This window comes from Gopherus flavomarginatus, chromosome 4 (genome assembly GCF_025201925.1).
Source record: "Gopherus flavomarginatus isolate rGopFla2 chromosome 4, rGopFla2.mat.asm, whole genome shotgun sequence".
In the NCBI taxonomy this organism is placed as follows: Eukaryota; Metazoa; Chordata; order Testudines; family Testudinidae; genus Gopherus; species Gopherus flavomarginatus.
Genome location: NC_066620.1, coordinates 39,750,823 through 39,771,025, shown reverse-complemented (window position 1 = coordinate 39,771,025; position 20,203 = coordinate 39,750,823). Strand labels below are relative to the sequence as shown.

The window sequence follows — 20,203 nt, the reverse complement described above, 5'->3', positions numbered from 1 at the left end:
TCCCTCTAGTCTACAATTTCTTTAATTACTATCAGAATCTTAAAAAATCTATCCTTCCATTGTGTTTTTGATTTTCAGATTTCTGCTTGATTTTAGTTCCAGTTTGATGAGAAGGCACAATTTATCATTAAAAAATGTCTTCAAAAAGTGGGTGTTCAGCTAGCTTAAAGAATGTACTTTACAGAATGATTAGAGGAAATGATATGTCTCTATAAACCAAAGAATGGAAAACAGAGCAGTGTTTTCATACTGTTTTCTCATTTTGTTAGTAATGGTTTGCTTTTGCTTTTCCATAAAATCTAGACTTTTCTGAAAACCAGTCTTGACAGTTTTCTTTAGCTGTTAAGCTGTTCTGATTATTTTTTCTCTTTAAGTATTACACACTGCTACCTCATATGAAGAAGGTATTAACACTGATAAAGTGAAATTTATGTTCTAATTCTACTGTCTCATTTATGGCAGCCTTCACACTCCCTTTAGGTTTTGGAGCAGGCACATCTGTATTCGGAAAACTGAGATCTGTAATTTGCTGATGAACTTCCCCAGTCTTTGTCAATAGAAGCAGTAGAAGCTGTAGTGTAGACAGTGCACTACCAACTTGTGTCCTCAGTGCATCATTAGACAATGCTATTGTAAAAATGTCTGCAGCCTGACACTGCTGCAGCTTATAACTTGTTTAACAGGTTAAGATACATCAATGGAGAATTGCTGGTCCATATTTTTCCTACTGTAGACAAGCCCAATGAGCAAGATTTCACTACAATGTTCTGCACAAGATTATTGACTTAGTTGAGGTGTGTGTTATCATTTTACTTTGTGTAGTTCTAGTCTGAAAATTCAGCATATAAAAATGGCACCTGATTACAGCCAAATAATAGAACTGTTGAGTATTCAGAGCAATATCCATTTACTTTGGTAAATTAATATACTTTTTTCTTTTTTCCCCCCTTATTGCTCCTTATCTACTTGTTTATTAAGTTCCATTTAATTCCATTTATAGGAATTTATTTATAGCTGTGGAAACCCTTTGAAGGCAGTGTATTGCTCAGAAGTCACTGAAGGCAGAATTTGATCTGTAAAAGATTTTGTAACAGTGATGATGTGGGAAAAAGAAAGGACCCAATTTGACTTTCAGATTCCAGGATGAGTTTCCTGAACTGGCAGTTAGGAAAGCAATCTTTGTTTATTTGTAAAGTGACCGCATTTGCTTTGGAAGTATTGAAACATCATATACTCAGCATCCCACTAAAACTGCCGTATTTACAGTCTCTTTTCAGAGCTGAAGAACCAGACTGCAGTGCTGCCTAGCTTGTGCTTTGCATTTTAAGACCAATTATACTGTTTGCTGCTTAGCTATTCCCATTGATTCCAGACTTACCTCTCCAGATTAGATATTTTCTTGTGAGTTGTATACTTAATCTTTAACACTTTATTCTTAATTTCAAAGGTTCTGAAGAAAAAACACTTGGAGGATGTGCATCTTCGACAAGCATCTATAAGAAGGTTTGCATCGTTCAATCTCTTTTCAGCAGAAGCCTGCAAAAGGATTACAAAAGAGGAAACTGGGACTTGGGTTCAATACACAAGTGTCTTTTATCCAGAGTATAGTGTCTCTTTAAGGTAACTGTCATTCCAGTTTTAAGATTCAAGTACTTCTCAACTCTTGCACAGGAATCAAATCTAAAACTGATGCTTTATTCTACCAATATTTATGTGTATCTAGAAATAGTTTACTTGTAAACTGTGTAAGACTGAATTTTAGTTGATCATTGTGTTAAGCAACCTCTCCAGTTTTCATTGGTTCTCATTGAGTTGCCAGAGCTAGAAAGCTTCAGTAAAATAGGCGTGGATTGAGCACAGTGGAATGCAAATCGCTTTTCTCCCCTCCCACTTCACTGCTTTCTCCTCCTTGTTTGATTTTCTACACACCTGTAACTTGTACTCGCCTCAACAGGCATCAGTGAAACAGTAACTTAAGCATCCCTGAAGTGTTGCTTGTTGTAAAGCCCCTAATTAGACCTGCTGAGGGTTTAGGATTTTGTGGTCCATGCAGAGGAGAATATTCTGGAGAGCCTGACTCATAGAAATTATAAAACTCATTTCTGTTTGACTTGGACCTTTAAATTGAAGTCGCTCTTGGGAACTAAGATCTATACAAACAAGTGACCTTCATTAACTATGACATTTTGCTAGTTTACAGAAAAATGCATGCTGGTTATCTTAAAATAGCAGCTAGGTATAAAGCCAAATATCAAATTACTCTCAATCTTAAACTTGAGCCCAAAGAGACTGCCCAATTTTTGTTAATTTTCCATTTTTATATTCAGCAGTGCTATATTGCCTCAATAAGTCTTACCCATTGAATAGAGTGTTTTACTGCTGTTAATAATGTAATCACAGCAAATGCAATATTTACCCTGCATGCCATCTGTTTCATGGAACCATCAGGGAATGCTAGAGATTCATTTCTTAATGCTTCTTCATTCCATTTCCTTTGCTCTCCACCATCAGCTCTGTAAGACTGTCACTACTTCGTGTCTCCTAGACTTCGCTAGTTTCAGGCATGAGTTTTAAGGTTGTTCCCAAACCCAAGTACATTTGTGCCAGCATAGAACAATGTCAGAGAAGCATCGGGCTCGCCCGATTCTCAAATTTGATATTCATTTGATTATACTTGCACCTTCTTCTGTATCATCACTTCAAATGATATTTTATATTTGGTAAATGGTATTTTCTTCACTAATAAAATTATTAGTTACTTAAAAATCTCATACTGTAAACAGACACATTTCTTTGCTTATGTTAATTACACTTTAATTAATTAGAAGTAAATACATTGTAAAACTCTAGTTTACTTTTTTTTTAAATCTTTTGCATTCCTTTCAGATTGGCCAATGTAAATCAATGAAGCAGCATTTTGTGCTGGAGGGGGCTTTCAGAATTCCATATGGGAATGTTGGGATGATTTCCTGGCAGGTTTTATTCTTCTCTGGGTAATATTAAATGATGCCTACCAGAGATGACTTATCCCTAGGGCTAAAAAAACATATTTTGATCCAGTTGTTTTGCCTTTGGATTGAACCAGTTTACATGGAATAGCTCATACTTGTTATTTCAAGAGAGAGAGAGTGTGTGAGGGAGAGGGAGTCTCTAAATTCCCAGAATATTTTTCCAGGAACAAAATGTAAATACCTCCAGCAAAGAGCAGTTTAGTAGAAATTTCTTTGGTAATTGGTGTGCCTGCCTTCCCTATGAGAGAGGATTTTTATTAAAAGGATAAACAAACTAATAGGGCTCTGCTGTGAGACTTGTGTGCACTGCTGCCTGACCACAGATTGTTTTAGAGCAGCTGATCATTGGGGGCAGAGTGTGTGCACTCATCCTTTGACTCAGGCATTATAGAACTTGAACTTGAATCAGGCAGTGGATAGATCACTGGACTAAGATTCAGGAAACTTTGGTTCTACTCCTGACACTGCCATTGGCCTGCTGGCTGACCTTATCCAAGTCAGTTCCCTGCTCTCTGTCTCAGTTTCCACATCTGTGAAACAGCTAAGAGAAAGGAAGAAAAAGCAGGGGGAGGAAAGCTAATGGAAAACACGCATTGCTATATAAGAGCTAGTTGGTATTATTATTATTTATTTATTTATTTATTAATGCATAGTCTTTCCTAATTTCTGTCTTTCCACTGGTTTGAGTGGTTATAGCAGCCAGTTCTCTCCCATATGTTGTAATACAGTCATGTCTTTAGTGCTGGCTTGTGGTGTCTTTATTGCACTTTTTGTTGAAGGTTTTTATTTCTCATGGCAGTAACATCAGCCAGGAGAGTTGCAGGACTGCAGGTTTTGATGGTGGAACCACTGTATGCTGCTTTTTATAAGAATAATGTAATGCTGTGACCCTATCTAAAATTTTGACTAAATTGTCATCTACATATTTCCCCCCAAGCCTTAGGATCTTCTCGGGAAAGCCCATTGCACATCCTGTATGTTTAAAGGGTTGTCAGCTATTATCTTGACAGGACTAAATACTTAAGAAAGTTCACCAGGTTGTTTGCGGCTTTTGGCAAAAAGTCTAAAGGCCAAGCTATATCAGTTCAAGGGCTATCAAAATGGATCAAATTGTATATTCAGATATGCTATGACCTAGCTGGAGTTGTTGTACAAAAGATCTTGGAGACTATTCTATTTAGAGTGGTGGCTTCAGCAGAATCTTTTTGTCGTGTACAGATTGAAGTGATCTTCCAGACGTCTGACAGGAGCTTGATTCATAACTTTACACATTATTATTCTCCCAATACAAAGCCAAGATTGGGTGCTTAGTTTGGGAGAGCAAAGCACTGATAACATTTCAATGTGATACTTATTTGCTCTTCTTCTGAGAGTTGTCACTGCTAACTGATCTCCCACGGGCCAGGGGAGGAGGTTTCCCATAGTTGCCAACATATGAAATGTTTTTCGAGAGACAGCTGGAGGTGTGAAAGCAACTAGGCTCGTTTCTACTGCAGGGTGTCATACTTATTCTAGTCAACTGTAGCTTAGATCCTTTAGAAAGGAAGGAGAGAAAAGCAGAGGGAAGTAGAATCCTCCAGCAGTCCCCAGACTCCTGGCTTATTTGAAAATTCCTTACTGAAATTTCCTTCTTCCCCCCCTTCTGGCCCTTCTCCACCTCAGAGTCCAACTTTGACATGGTATGTAAACCATATTCCCTTTGTGTGCAGAGCGCAGGGCTCTGGATTTTTAGCAGGAAACAGCTGCAGGGTACAGAGCTGGAAGGTGGCTGCCCGGAAGTGGCAGAAGAGCAGTCAACAGACCCAGGACAATCGCTGCTGTGCACAGCACAACTGCATCATAGTTACTTGTCAGCTGCCACAGAGCATCATCGTACCTCTCTCTCTTTCCCTTCCCCCTTCATTCAGGGTATCTTAGCTTTCATTTTCATAACTTTTTCCCCAGGAAAGGTTCTTCTTTTTCCAATTCCTTTTTCTTACCTTTTCTTCCAAGAGGGGCACTTTTTCCATGCTGGGAGTTCCACATATTCTTAGCCAACCTTCTGAAGTCTCCCTCTCACTTGACTACCATGAGCCCCCAGCATCCCTGATTGTGAGGAAGGGCTGCATGTGGATATTTCTGGAGTTGGTTAACACTGCTCCTGTATCATCCATCGTATCTCTGTCACTCTACAGATTCCTATCTTCCTATAGCTGTTTCTTCAGGTTCATTGTTTCTTTTTGCCCAGAGGACATTAGGACCTAATCCAGCAAACATTTGCAGGGTTGAACACAAAATATAAAATAACTCAACCTTAAAATGAGCTTGAGAGAGTAATTCTAGATGGCTAGCCAATGAAAAAGCTTTGGCACTTCCAAGCACAGACTTATCAGGGCTGTCAAGATGAAATTGCTACCATATCATGGGATTCTGCACAAAACAAATTATACACATCATGACATTGGAAATGCTAAGTATAACCCATAGTGTCTATCTGTGTAGTGAAGTATAAGAACATAGCCCAAGTCATCCTATTCTGTCCAGGCATGATCACCTATAGTAGAATTATCCCCTGCCATGTGCCACTGCTTTGCATTTCTCCTCCCCCCTCTCCCACCACAGTTGCTTTTCTTTTCATAGCAAAAAATCGTTCCTAAAAGCTTTAAATGGCTACGTTTCAAAGGCTGGGTTCCTGTTACACACTGTGTCTCAAATACTTGTACTGCTCTGGTTGAATTCTTAATTGAACGTGGTGTCTGACAGTTTTCCTTTCAGTGTTACTTTTAAATAAATTATTGTATTGTAATAAAAATGACATTATAGTAGTAAGCCACTTCTAAGGCATGTAACTTTTTAAAAGAATTATCCTCTGCATTGAAATTACTCATGTTTAATCTCAGTGTAAAGATGTGTGTGTGATGTCAGTGTGTGTGGGGTGTTGTGTGGTTTTTTTTCTTTTCTTTTTGATAAAATTCTGTTTGTCTGCATTGTTACTACTTCAGGGCCCATTCCTGTGCACCCACCCTTCCTGTCTGTCTTTGTGTTTTTGTACTGGACTCCATCCCTCTTAGTATTTGAGTGCCTCCCAAATAAATAGATTGTCATAGTGAGGTCCTTCATGAAATATTCAGCTCTTCTTCCTTTCCTGACTTCAGGAAAGAACACTTAGGGCAGGATTTTTGGGGTGGGTGGGTGGGTGGGATGGGAGGGATGTGGGATGTGGTGGTAAAGTAAGTGGAGTTGCTAATATAATTTTGCTTGTGGTGGAAAAGCTCTGTCAAAGGGGAAGCCCTTGCAGCATGACCTAAATGTGGTCAGACTCTGGTTTAGTCTAATCTGTGCTGGAAGTTAGTTCTACAGCTGGATCCCTTCAGATGAGTGCCGCATCTTGGGCTTTCACACAGTTCATCCTGGGCTTTGTGTTCTGGATTGTCCTAATAGAATGTAACTGTCTTAGCATTTTTATAACTGAAGATGCTGTCTCTAGTGTATCTGGGAACTGGTTCATTATGAAGATTGGAATTGAGGCATTGAGTTGGCAGCAGATTAGACTGGGAGTCAGTGAAGGGACCAGTGCATAGGGCAGTGTGTTTATGGAAGCCTAGTCCATGGCTAAGGTGGGCAGGTGTACTCTGCACAAACTGAAGTCTTTCCAGTTAATTTCACATTCAGTTTCAAATGATTTAGAAATGAGTTACAGTTATCTAGTCTGTGGGTAACAAATACACCACTAACTTGGTATAACGCCACCCGATATAACACAAATTTGGATATAATGCGGTTAAAGCAGTGCTCTAGGGGGGTGGGGCTGCGCACTCCGGTGGATCAAAGCAAGTTCAACATAGCACGGTTTCACCTATAACGTGGTAAGATTTTTTGGCTCCCGAGGACAGTGTAATATCGAGGTAGAGGTGTACGTGCAGCACCATGGCTTGATACTCATTGGGAGGAAGGGGTGGGATGAAGTTTTCTAGCAAGCTAGCTATGAAAGAAGAATTTTTTTTCATCATAGATGCCATCTGGCCTTTAAATTTGGAGTTGAACAGGACTTCAAGGCTGTGTACTACTTTGAAATCTGTCTCCCAGTCTCGTCTCTTGCAGCTATTATAGGGACAGAAGTGAGCAATCAGGTAAAGTAGTTCTTTCAACTAAAGTAGAAAACATTTTCTATTCTTAGTTGTGTCTTTATCAAGCTGCTAGTTTTTAGCAGCTTTTCTTTTTCTTTTTGAGTATTCAACTTCAATAATTTTACTGGAAGATTTTTTTTATATATAATTAATAGTTTTTGCTGATATTTTACAAAACATATAGTAATAAGTGCATGGTTTAATGCCATGTTTCCAAATTGACTTATTCTTATGGAAAGGGAAATTTATTCTTAAATTTTAATTTTACATTGAATAGTTCTGGAGGTGAGACATTATGGGCTCTGAAGATATTACTTTCCTCATATGCCATGATATCTATCTTTCAAACAGAATCATTTTTTTTATTAGTAAGTTTAATGATACTGACTTTTTCACTTTTACAGTCTGTGTTTACTGTTAAATTTCTGGCTGGTTTTAAGCAAGCAGAGAAAAAAGAGTTACTTTTCTGGCAGCTTTATTTCCGTTGACCAGTAATTTGCTCTAAATATTAAAATGCAAAGCTAGGAAGAATAATCTCAACTATTCACAGAAAAGGTTGAATCTCTGCAAAGAATGTTAATTGCCATTTGTAAAAGATAATATCTTCCCCTCCCCTCATGTGAACTTGTAGAAATTAGTACGAAAATAAATTTATCAGAGGATTCTGGACCTTTTGTCCAGAATTGAGGGGATTGACATTTGTCTCTTTTCAAAGGACTTGTTGAAAATTGCCTTAGGAATGGGTTTTGAAATTTCTGTTGAGAGCTTTTGAATTCCTACTGAAAGTTTTAGGGATGGTAGATATAAAGGAAAAGGGTGTAAATCTGAGGCATGTGATATGACCAAATTACAAAGGATGACTTCCTCCCATCCTGCTACTGCTCAGTGAGGGGCAATATGTGGCTTAAGTAGTGAAGGGATCCTTATACATGCCACCCTTGCAGAAGTAAATTTCATCCAAAGGAAAGCAGATTTTAAAAAATGATTTGGCAAAGGTACCTAACTCAGGTATCCTTCAGCCAGCCGAGACTGCTCCATGGTGCTCTAAGATTTATATATTTGAAAAAAGAGTACGTGGACAAAGAAGCTGTTGTCATTTCTTTACCATGCTAAATTGTGGTTCAAATTGAAGAGAAGATTTTTTTTTCTGATTTGCAAAGAAACCAAATGTTTGTTTGATATGGAGTTTTGAGATGATAGTCCTTCTGAGATTTATCAGTCCTCTTTGTCAGTTGATTCTGATATTTAGCAAGTTATAGGTAATCCTTTGCTAGTTAAGCAAACTACACATAGAAGTAATTCTTCACCCTTTCCTGCTCTTCCTTTCTGTTACTTCCAGAACTCTAGCTTCATAATAGTCCATGTCAATGGTTTGCTTTTTCTCTTGATTCCTATGTGGAAATATTATTTGGCAGTAGATTTCCTTAGCCTTCTTGGTGCTTTCCGTTTAGTATATTTGTAAGATAACTATATTTTCTTCTCCACTGATTAAACCGAGGACTTATGAATGTGGAAAATGGGGAAACTTTTTGTTGTACAGTTACAGAGTACTGCTAATCTTTTTCTGGTCCTTCTGAATGCGTTTTGTCTTCGTGCCCTTGTTTGTTGACTTGTTAAACTTTTTTTTGAAATGCATTTTGGCAGTTGAGTTTTCTGTGTGTTGTGGAGAGAAGGTGCTTTTCACTCTTTAATATTTTTTCAGATACTTTCCCTTCCCGTTTCTAAAATAGTTTAATTTTAAGTATCTGAAGTTATGTCTATAGTTGAGAATTAGGAATGTTTTTTGGTTAAGACAAAGAGAAATATATTGAAAACATTGTTTGCTCCATTTCTTTCTGTGATTCAAGTGCACACTAAGTGCTGTACTCAAGACAATACCATGTGTGTTGTAAATCTGAATATTGTACCCTGAGGGCTTGTCTACATGTGGTTGTTAAATCAGTTTGTTCACTCTAATTACACAGAATTAACTACATCGAACTGAAGTGTGTCCTCACGACTTTGTTGTGCTGTCTTGAGGTACTTCTCTTGTTAATTATTATGTCCCACATAGCACTTTGTTTCTTCAGTGTAACCATGCAGCATTCTTGGCAGATATCCCATGGTGCAATTTTCTGCTGCCTGGCTTGATGTATTCTGGAATTTTTCTCAAGGTGCATCTTGGGTGCCTGTCAGAACTAGAAAAATGGGACTTTGCTGAGGTTTTATAACAACTCAACTTGTTCATTCTTAAGTCCTCTTGGATAAATACCATCTGATCCTGGTGTTTTATGGCTTTAACTTTGTTCCAGCACTACCTCTTTTGAAACTTCATTCTCTGACAGTACTTCATCTTTATTACGTGAAAAGACTAGATCTGGGGGAAGTATCTCCCAAAAATGCTCTGTGAAGACTCATGAAAAGAAATCGTAAAACTTCTTTGCAGTGTCCTTATTCTCATTAGTTCATAAACTGTCTTGTAGTTCAGTTGATCTACTGATTCTCTTGTAAACTATCTGCTTCTGATGTGCTTAAAGAATTTATTTTCATGTATGTGGCTATTTGTTCTTCAAGTTCCCTCGTAATTTTCCTAATTTTTATAATGCATGATACTTGCCACTTTTTGTATTTCTTTTTACTGGCTTCATTTGGGATGGATTTTCATTTTTTTAAGGATACCTATTTGGCTCATGTAACCCCGTTGAACCTTGGCATTTAACCATTTAAAAATTATTTTAATATCTATTTATGTTTATGGGTATGCATATTTTCTGTGATTCTGTTATAAATCTACAGTTCTCTAAGTGCAAAAGATTTAAGCTTTTAAAAATAAACATTCTTGCAACAGTGTTCCTTCAAAAAGGAAAATCTCTTTGAAAAAGAACAAGTATTGTAAATGCTGAAATCTTTGGATTTCTCCCATCTCTTTCAAGTGGTAAAAAATATTATATATCGATGTTCCCAGGCTTCCTGTATCGGTTTAGAAGCCTGTATTTAGTGCATTATTGAAAGACTAGAAAGGCTCTTTTTGACAGAAAAAAATGTCATTTTCCTTCTCTTCTCTATCTCCATGGAGCATTTTGTACAGAACATGAATGATATCCCTACCCATTCGCTGCTGATTACTGCTGTGTCTTCTCTACAGGGTGAAGTATGTAGATACTTTTAGTTGCATCCAAGGTTCATTTTTCTTTCAGAAGTTACCCCATTTTAAGAGTGCAAGAATCTTGTGTTTATGGAAAAGTAAGTTAACTATATTGTAATGGGAAAGGTGAAATTGGATGTGTTCCTCATTCATTAACACACATGTTCAGAGAAAGATGATAGCTGAATTGTCTTCCATTCTTTGTTTCCGACTTCTGTTTTCTGCCATGACTACTGAATTAATAAGCTGGCATTCTTGACTCTGTACTTGCCGAATAGTAGAATAGGCAAGAGGTCAAGACTGACTTTGTCTTAAACTGTGATTCATCAGTGCAACAACCCTCTGCTGCAAGAATTGACTCAGAAAAGAGATAAGAATAAAAATTAAGTAACAAAACCCCAGTCAAACAAACAAAAAATCCCCAAGTTTCCTTGTTTTTTTTGTTTGTGTTCTTTTTTCTTTCACCCATTTAACACTCAGGGCTGATTTTGGCCAGGGGCGTGACCTTTGGATCTCTTGAACCCAAGCTGTGATATGCAAAACTCCATATATCGCAGATGACTCTTAGTGCTATACATTTTGTTTGCATGCTGTGGTGTACAGGAATTCACTGCTTTGATGAATTCTCCTGAGGATGTTTAATGGAGTTGTAGTTGGGATTTTGTTGAGATCATGGTAATGTATAGTGTCTCTTGATTTGATTTGTCTGAAAGGTTTAGATTTTTTTGAATCATTCATAAATATTTGGTTCCACTTGTTGAAAAATTAAGTTTTCCTGACTCTGCTCACTGCACTCAACTCGCAAACCTAAAAAATGTACTTTTAGGAAATGAAGATGGGGAAGCATAGGAGGGAGTGTGTGTGTGAGAGAGAATGGGATGGATTGAAACTGCCCAAGGAATTAAGAATGGGGTTCAATCAGAAGAGCAGAGCAAGGATATCAACTTCAGCAGGTGAAAAAGGTAGTGCATGTGGGAACCAAGGAAGAGACCGAGGGCTGCTCTAATTCCAAAATCAGTTTATGCAGATATATTTCTTGTAACCACCTTTGGTTTCAGTTTGCCACTCTCAGTGTATAGTGTTTGAAATTGTGACTCACATTTTCTGTTCCTTTGATGGTAAGCGATACGGACATCTTTAAAAACTTGTTTGTGCTTATTATGCATGTGACATCAATTTGTAATGGTTAAAAGGGTATACTTCTACTTTCCCATGTTTTGAAAAAGGTTTATTGTATTGAAACACTTAATCAGCATGTCACCTGGCCCTAGTGACTGGTCCACAGAGAATAAGAGCCTACTGCTGCTGCCAGCTAATGGAAGTACTCTTTCAATGCAAGCAGCAAGGGTCTGTATTTTTGGAGCTGAAGATCCCTGGTTGTATCTTTGCAGATATTCTGTACTGGTAGATGGGCACAATATTTTAAAATAATCTTGGAGGCAATCAAGTTATTCTAAATAAATTCTGACAATTTTTGTGTGACTCTAGATTGAAAACTGTAGCATTTAAATTAATACAGTAAACATTTTAGGCACCATTTATTACTGAATTTATATGCAGGTTCTTTTTATGGCTCTGAATGATTTATTAAACTGTATTCTATAATTTAAGTATCTGACATTCTTGATCGGTAAAATTTAATCTGTTACTCTTGTTTTATGCTGGTGTAACTTCATTTATTTTAATTGAGTTAAACCAGTGTAAAAGCAAAACAAGTCATTAGTCAGTTGGACCCCTTTTGCTTTGTTCTAATAATACAAATGAGTAAATGCATTAAGTTAAGAGTACACATAAATATTAAACATAATTAAAAACCTTGTTTAAGAATTCAGTTTGTTTGTTTTTCTCATAATACTTATACTATATGGAATCTAATTAAGGACAGTTTGCTTGTTTTTTAAGAATACTTCAATGTTGAGAATATAACCTTTTAAAACAATCTCCCAGATTTTAATTCTAATACTTTATTTTCTGAACACTTCTCATTATGTTCCCCCCAGTGACTAAAATAATGTGTGTTCATGGAATAGTAATGAAAGGAGCAGTAAGAAGATTTGTGAGATATGAACATGTATGGCAAATTCACTGTCTTAAGAGAGGACTGAAGTATATTTTTACTTGTTGGTAAAATGAAAATATCTGTTGTCTTCTAGATGTAACAATGGACTTTTAGATATCGAAGATGTTCTTACAAGTTTTGACAACACAGGGAATGTCTGTAAGTTATTAATTTATTCTATAAGTACAGTGTTGTATAGGTTGAAGCCTGATTATATTAAGCCTGACTGTTGTGTGCCAACCTGTCTTACCAGGGAAACATTGATATTATGGTGATGGTGGCATATGAAACCTTATGGTTGATAAATGTATGTTTATGCCATTTTACATACTAAAATGGCAAAAACAGGCATGTCTGATCGATGCAAACTTCTGATATTTGTTTTTCCCTCTTGGCTATACATTTTATTTTGGGGCTAAGTACACAGCCAACGCTTTAGAAAGAATGAAAACTTCTTGCCCGCTAGTTAGCCATAGAAGCAGGTAACTTGCAGCATTTGTATTTCAAGATATAAAACCATTTGTTCTCCATTTCTTTGAGGAGATATTTTGTAGTATCAGAGAAGGAAGAAATAGAGTAGATTTTCAAGGCCTTTATGTTAGCCTACTCTGACTATGGTGCATTAATGCTGTCAAAACAGACTGTAGATTTTTGTCTGAGGACTGATTTGCAAATCTTAAATAAATGGATACAATATTCTACTTATTGAGAACTTTTAAAACAATGGTATTGAGAAGACCTGTAATATGTTAGAAACAAAAATGGCAAGTAGGGAAGGAAGAGAGTTGCGGGCTCTCTCTTGAAGAAATAGTCTGCATGTACTATGTGCTTGATCCTTCAGTACCTCACACTCTATTCCAGGTTTGTTTTTTTGTTGCTTTTTTCAATTGGAAGGCTTAAAGAATAAAGTTGGGGATCTTTAAGGATCACAGAGTCAGGAGACAAGTTTTTTTTTTCCTCTCCTCCTCCAAACTATGGCGTGAGACTGTTCTTCTCAAATATGACCGTTTCACCTCAAAATTCCTCTCTGTTTCTCCTTAACTTAAAGTTATATTTCAGTGAACACTGACAATTCAGGAGCAGAGAAATGTCTATTTATTAAAGTAACCTTTTTGACTTCAAAGGAAAAGAAATCTATGGATGAAAATTCAAAGTATGGATAGCTGTTTGAGACTAACATTCTGTGCCATCCGTTCTTGACTTGGTAGCCTTCTTTTTTTAACACTGCGGACTTTTTCTGCACAGGCCAAAAAATACTTAGAAAATGTGTTTTTGAAGAACTGCCGGGTAAGTTTCCTTATTTCCTCGTGCGGGTATTGTAGTTTTGTACAATAACCTAACCAGATCAGCCACACCATCACTGGTTCATTCACCTGCACATCCACCAATGTAATATACGCCATCATATGCCAGCAATGCCCCTCTGCTATGTACATCGGCCAAACTGGACAGTCTCTACGGAAAAGGATAAATGGACACAAATCAGACATTAGGAATGGCAATAAACAAAAACCTGTAGGAGAGCACTTCAACCTCCCTGACCACACTATAGCAGACCTTAAGGTGGCCATCCTGCAGCAAAAAAACTTCAGGACCAGACTTCAAAGAGAAACTGCTGAGCTTCAGTTCATCTGTAAATTTGACACCATCAGCTCAGGATTGAACAAAGACTGTGAATGGCTTGCCAATTACAGAACCAGTTTCTCCTCCCTTGGTTTTCACACCTCAACTGCTAGAACAGGGCCTCATCCTCCCTGATTGAACTGACCTCGTTATCTCTAGCTTGCTTGCTAGCACACATATATATACCTGCCCCTGGATATTTCCATTACATGCATCTGAGGAAGTGGGTATTCACCCACGAAAGCTCATGCTCCAAAACGTCTGTTAGTCTATAAGGTGCCACAGGATTCTTCTCTCCTAAGTGACAGTCCTAAGGTATCCCCTAGCATTTTAAAATGTTAAATTACCTCTGTTAAGCAACTAACTGTAATGCAACTGGTCAGTGACAGTGTGTCCCTAGGCATCTTGCAGAGCCGTCTCTAGTGTACGGCAAATCAGGGTGACCGCCCTGGGCCCTGTGCTTTGGGGGGCCCTGTGGGCTGGCGCATATGGGCGGTGTGTGAACCGCTGGCTGGGGAAGGCTACCCCTCACTCCGAACCTTCCACCCGAGGGAGAGTACGCAGCTCTGTGACCTCCATGGTCCTGGAGCGCCGGAAGAGAGAGCGTGTGGCACCACCGCTGCAGCCTCCCCAGTCCTGGAGTGCCGGGAGGGAGAGCATGCAGTGTTGCTGCTGCGGCCTCTCTGGCCCTGGGAAGGCAGACAGAGTGGCCCCAGCCCCCTGGAGCCCAGCAACACTGCCAAATAAGGGCACTGAGTGGGGGGGAGTGTGGGCGGGGCCACGCCTGGCTGTTTGGGGAGGCACAACCTCCCCCACCTAGCATGGTCGGTCCCGGAAGTGATGGATTCGTCACTTCCACCCCGGGCCCCACAGCCCCCTAGGTACGGCCCTATTCTAATTCATACTCCACACACTACTGAAATGATATTTTTTCAAAATATGCCTTGTGAGGCATCATTTAAAAACTAGTAACACACTGGTTATTAATATAATTGTAAAATATATGTGTTAATGTTATATGTGAAATTTATGGATTCTCTCTGTGTGATGTTATTAGAACAGAGGTTCTCAAACTGTGGTCTGTGAACCACCCAGTGGTCCATGAGCTCCATTCAGGTGGTCCACGGATAGTTCCCTCTAAGGTGCGCCCCTGGGTGGCCACACACGAGAGAATGAAGGGCCACCCACCTAATTAGTGGAGCTGTGCAGGTGTGGCTCCACTAATGAGGTGCCTGGACCCTGGAGAAGACACACATGTAAGGTGAGATGGTGGCCTTGGGAGGAATAAGAGACAGATAGGAGGAAGCAGTGGGGTGAGAAGAGGGGGTAGGAGGAATTTGGGACATGCAGGGCTGTGGCGGTCAGAAAAAGAAGCGCCTTTCCCGAGCTCTAGGGCTGCAGCTGCCTAGAAGAGACGGCCCTCCTTCCCAGCCCCAGCTCTGTGGCTTCTGTGGCAGGGGAGAAAGGAAGAGGACCCCTCTCCTTCCCAGCCCCAGCTCGGGGGGCTGCCACAGCGGGGGAGATAGGGCACATCCATCGCATTAGAAAGGTAAGACTACTGATATTAAAATATAAGTTGTGTGCTTTTATTTGTAGAACAAAAAAAGTTTATTATTATTACTTTTTTTTATATAATGCTTTTATCTAAAGCACTTTACAATAGTTAACTAATGGGACAGAAAACATTTGGAAAGCTCATTAAGTGGTCCACCGAGACCATCAGCAATTTTCAAGTGGTCTGCGGAAAAAAAAGTTTGAGAACCACTGTATTAGAACATGTTCAATTCCAGACAGCCAAGCCTAGGTAAATGTGATAAACAGGTCTGTCCTGGACAAAGGAATATGGGTTTGCCTCAGTTTACATATTAGCAGTAAACAAAGCCATTGAGCTAAACCAGCAGGCATATTATGATCCTGAACTCGAGAAATGGAAAATTAACATTGGTCCTGCACCCCACAGAGACACAGGGGGCTGAATCCCCATTAAGCCTTCCTGCCTTCTAGACAAAAACAATCCCTTTGGGGATATGAGGAAACAGAGAGACACTCCATCTTTATCCTTCCCCTTAGATACAAAGGGACCAAGCAATTTGATCTCTGTGATGCAGGCTGGTCTGAGTAAAAGCTGAAAAGGAGCATGAAGGTCAGAGAAACAATTTTGAACAAAGACTATATCAAGCTAGATTAAGTCTTTTAGATGTGTGTTTTCATTTTTATTTTCTTGTACCCATTTCTATCTTTATTCCTTCTACTTGGTATCACTTAACCTATGATTTTTTTAATAAGCCTGTTTTATTTTTACTTGTTTGAAGGGAAGGGTGTGTTTACTCTAGTTAAGTTAATAAGCTGTAATGGTGTGACTTTTTAAAAAAGAGCAGCAAACTTAATATTTTCTGTGAATGCAGAGTGGTAGGGGCTTTATAAGGCAGAGAAACATCTCTGAGAAGCTTGAGGGCTGACGTTCACTGATGATTACTTGCTAGGTGATGTTTGGGCTGGGAGAGCCTTGAGGAACTTGCCAGTGAGGAAGACAGACTGGTGTGACAGGGAGCTGATACAGTCTAATTTCTAGTAAAGCTCACTCTTACTAAGACAGAGAGGTAAGACCGTGGCTCACAACTCCAGCTAGCTCCTGCAGGGTGTTACGGACAGATACAGCAATGGTCCCATATACAGTAATACCCTTTCCAGTTCAACAGGCCTCCCAGGTATGGACTGTAGTACTCATTAGGGACACACTATATACATGTAGGTTGCCCACAGAAGACTCTGCTCTTTGCATAGATCTGTATACGTTGCTGTAGGGTTTTTGCCTGATTATTAGATAAAAATATAAAATGTTTGCATTTTTGTTTTGCCTACCATATATCTCTGCTATATATAGCACCAGTGTTTTGGCTACAAGAGAGTTTTTATACATTACATATATGCTTTTATTAAATATTGATATTTAAAGTGTTTTATAAAAATAAAATAATTTTATGTATTTGCACATCAAATGTTCTCTAAATCATAACATTGTTTTGGTATCAAATAAGTATGATTTAATATCTTATTTCTTAGCTTTTTCCAGTAAGATTCCCAGCTACCTTTATTAACACAACCTTCTTTAAAAGACCATTTCTTGTTAGTCTCTTGTGTGGTGGTTTAGTACCTGTTTCACTGTACTTCACTCTTTTTGCCCATAATTCTTTAAATAGTCCTGTGACATCACTGTACATCACCAAGAATAGAATGGTAGAGGAAGTACATATTACCTGTTGTTACAATTCCTAGTAGACATTAACTTATTCTAAGGTGAGCCACTAGCTGGCAGCATTATATAAAATATGCATAAACTGGTGTTAAAGAATACATGTGACTGCTTCCAAAAGTATTACCTGATACAGGTAAGAGTATATGAAAAAAGAACCTTGAATAATTCTTCCATAGAGCCAGTAGAAGTAGCTACAGTAAGCTATGTACATGAGGCTTCTGGCATTAAACTTGGAAACTGCTGCTTTAATGTCTTGCTCAGACTGCACCCTTGTGCCTGGTTTCTGTCTCTTTCTAAAAAAAAATTTCAAAGGATGTATTTTTCATTAAAAGCTTACTGCTAGAAGGTGTAAAAATCACAACTGGAAATCAGTATTTATTATTATTATTTATTTATTATTTTTAAAGAATGTGTAGGAGTAGTGTGGGGTTGAGGAATGATTAGTTCATTCTCCATGGACAACAATGTGGTGTCTTCTAAGAAGGTGGTATGGCTTTATTAACTTTATCATAGGATGCTTTTTTAAAGGAAGTTCTGCTAGCTGTGGCCAACAGGTGAAGCCCTAGCAGAGTGGTCCAGTGCAGCTGTGCTGATATTGTGGGGTGGTGTCAGCAGGCTCTGGAGGGTAGAGACCTTGCTCATTCCATATAGAGACAGTCCTCCATATCAGTAGATTATTTGGGGGGGAAAGTCTGCAAGGAGATTCTTTTGAGTGTTTCCTCTCTTTGGCCTCCTCCAATAGAAGCAGGCAGTCTGGGCCCACAATTGTTACATGATTATATCATACAATAGACATCCTTAGATTATTTATTTATTAATTAAACATAAACCTAATCAAGTGAAATGACTAAAAGATAAAATTACCAAAAGATTATAAATCTCCTGCATTACTTGCTGCAAGCCTAAACAAATTGCCTCGTGTGGGAAGCTATGAAATAAAATTGTTAAGCATTGTGGAGTTTTCAGGTAATATCCACTTGACGCCACCATATGCTTTTGATGCCAACAGCACGCTCTGGAATGTTGTCGTGATGTGAAGGTGCACATCTACCACAGGAATGAGTTTGCTTAGAAAAATACTTTTTTCTCTTGTAAACTTTACATAAGATTATTTAATTGTGCAAACATTCCTTTGATTTGAAATCACTGTAAGTCAAGTTTTTGTCTTCTAGCTAATTGACTATTTGTGTGATTCCATTTGAGTGTAAAATTACATGTTCTGGAACTGAAAAAGCAGCAGAGGGTGCTGCAGTTACAGAACTACCAGGTATATACTCTAAAGTAGCTGTTGCAGTAAGCAGATACAGTTACTGTGAAGACTTAAACTTTCAACATTTAATAGGTAAGTTGTAGATTTTTTTAGTTCTACTGACTCTAATTCTGTTTTAACTATACTGTAAAACTTCACTTATAGAATATGACTTACTAGAGTCAAACAATACCATGTTGTCTTCTTTGCAGCTCCATAAGAATTCTGTCTCAGGCATGCCTAGTAGTGGATTCTAACAATGATGGGTTACTTTCTGATTTTCAATAGTAGTTTGCATGATAAATTGCCATTTTTCTTATATTATTTCTTTTTTTGAGCATTAGCCACTTGTAGTCTCTGTTAGGGTGCAGAGGACAATTAAACTGATTTGGTAATATGCAGGAATTGATATGGAGAGATTTCCTTGTTGACTTGCTTCTCTGTGAAAAAGGGAAAATAATAATACATACCAAATTATTTATCAAAGTTTAGGTAAAAAGATGTTGGACTTATCTGCTTTTTCTAGTTATTGTTCTGTACAATAACATCTTGTAACATATTCATTACATGAGTATGCAAATACAAAACTCTCAGTTCCCAAACTGTTGTACAGTTGGATATAGTAATGCACTCAGAAAAATGAAGGTCGGGGAATAGTTAACCTAACATAAATTCCACCCACGATAAAATTACATGTTTATTTGTAGAGTCCAAAGACCAGTGTGTTTTCTTGATACATATTTTTTAATATCTGTTTTGGTTGTTTGTCAAAAATGTCATAGATTGAAACTTCAACATGGATTTCCGAAAGCATGATGAGTAGATATTTTTCTTGTTACTGAACTCATTTTTACATTCTATTCATCATAAACAATAGCGAAGACTCTCATTATCTATTGAATTGTTTTTACTCTAGTGAATTTTGATTGAGATACTAGAAATTCAAAAACATCAATGTCATCTTTTAGAACATGAATATTCTTTTTACAAATTTGATTCCCTCTCCTTCCAGAATGAACTGTTTGTTTGAATTTTCAAAAATAAGCATGAGCTATGTTAACTTTCCTTTCTTTCTTCCTGCTTATGTACAATAACATCTTGAAAAATATTAATTACAAAACAGTATCTGCTTTTTCTAGTTAAGTTGAACACCCTTTTGTACTAAATTTTGAGAAATAATTTGGTGTATGTATTTTCTATTTCTGTTTTCCATAATTTTTTTCAATCAATATTTTTTCAAATAATATTCATTTTGTAAATTATGATTTTTCATTCTAAATCAATTACTTTTAACATAACTTCCCCACTCCAAACTTTCTGTATTTTTAGAAATGTGCTGTTGTGGAAGAAAATACGATTGCTAAATTACAGAAAAGAATCACATTTTCTTACACTCTCCTTTTCCCCTCAAATAACTGGAAGTAGAGACTGTTTTTTTTCTTCCCAGAAGTGGAATGTAAGGTTCTCTTCAGAGGCCTACTAGTTTCTTCAGAGGTCTCACTGGGTAGCTCAAAGATATCTGAGCTCTACTATGGAGAGCTTGTGGCAGCTACTGATTCATCACGCCTGGAAGGAGATGCCATCAAGCTATCTAGGGAAAAGGGTCGGCTGACATCCTTTATCGGCAGTAGAGGTGCATGCTGCTCCTGCATTTCATGTAACATGTCATTCAGTTAGCTGCCACAAGGGAGTGTGTCACATTCTGCAAACGCTGATGCAGAAACTCCTCCTCCTCTTCCTCTATTTTTGGGGAGATTCTTTGTTTTCTGTGATGG

At 38.0% G+C, this 20,203-nt stretch overlaps 1 protein-coding gene across 3 annotated transcripts in view; it reads left to right on the top strand.

Moving 5' to 3' along the window:
• Nucleotides 1–20,203, top strand: part of CAMKMT (calmodulin-lysine N-methyltransferase) — a 389,892-nt gene that overhangs the window by 12,663 nt on the left and 357,026 nt on the right. For all 3 annotated transcript variants that reach the window (XM_050951924.1, XM_050951927.1, XM_050951926.1), the window contains exons 2-3: nucleotides 1,448–1,620; nucleotides 12,395–12,459. In XM_050951924.1, the coding sequence (XP_050807881.1) occupies nucleotides 1,448–1,620; nucleotides 12,395–12,459 (238 nt within the window). The remainder of the gene's footprint in view (nucleotides 1–1,447; nucleotides 1,621–12,394; nucleotides 12,460–20,203) is intronic.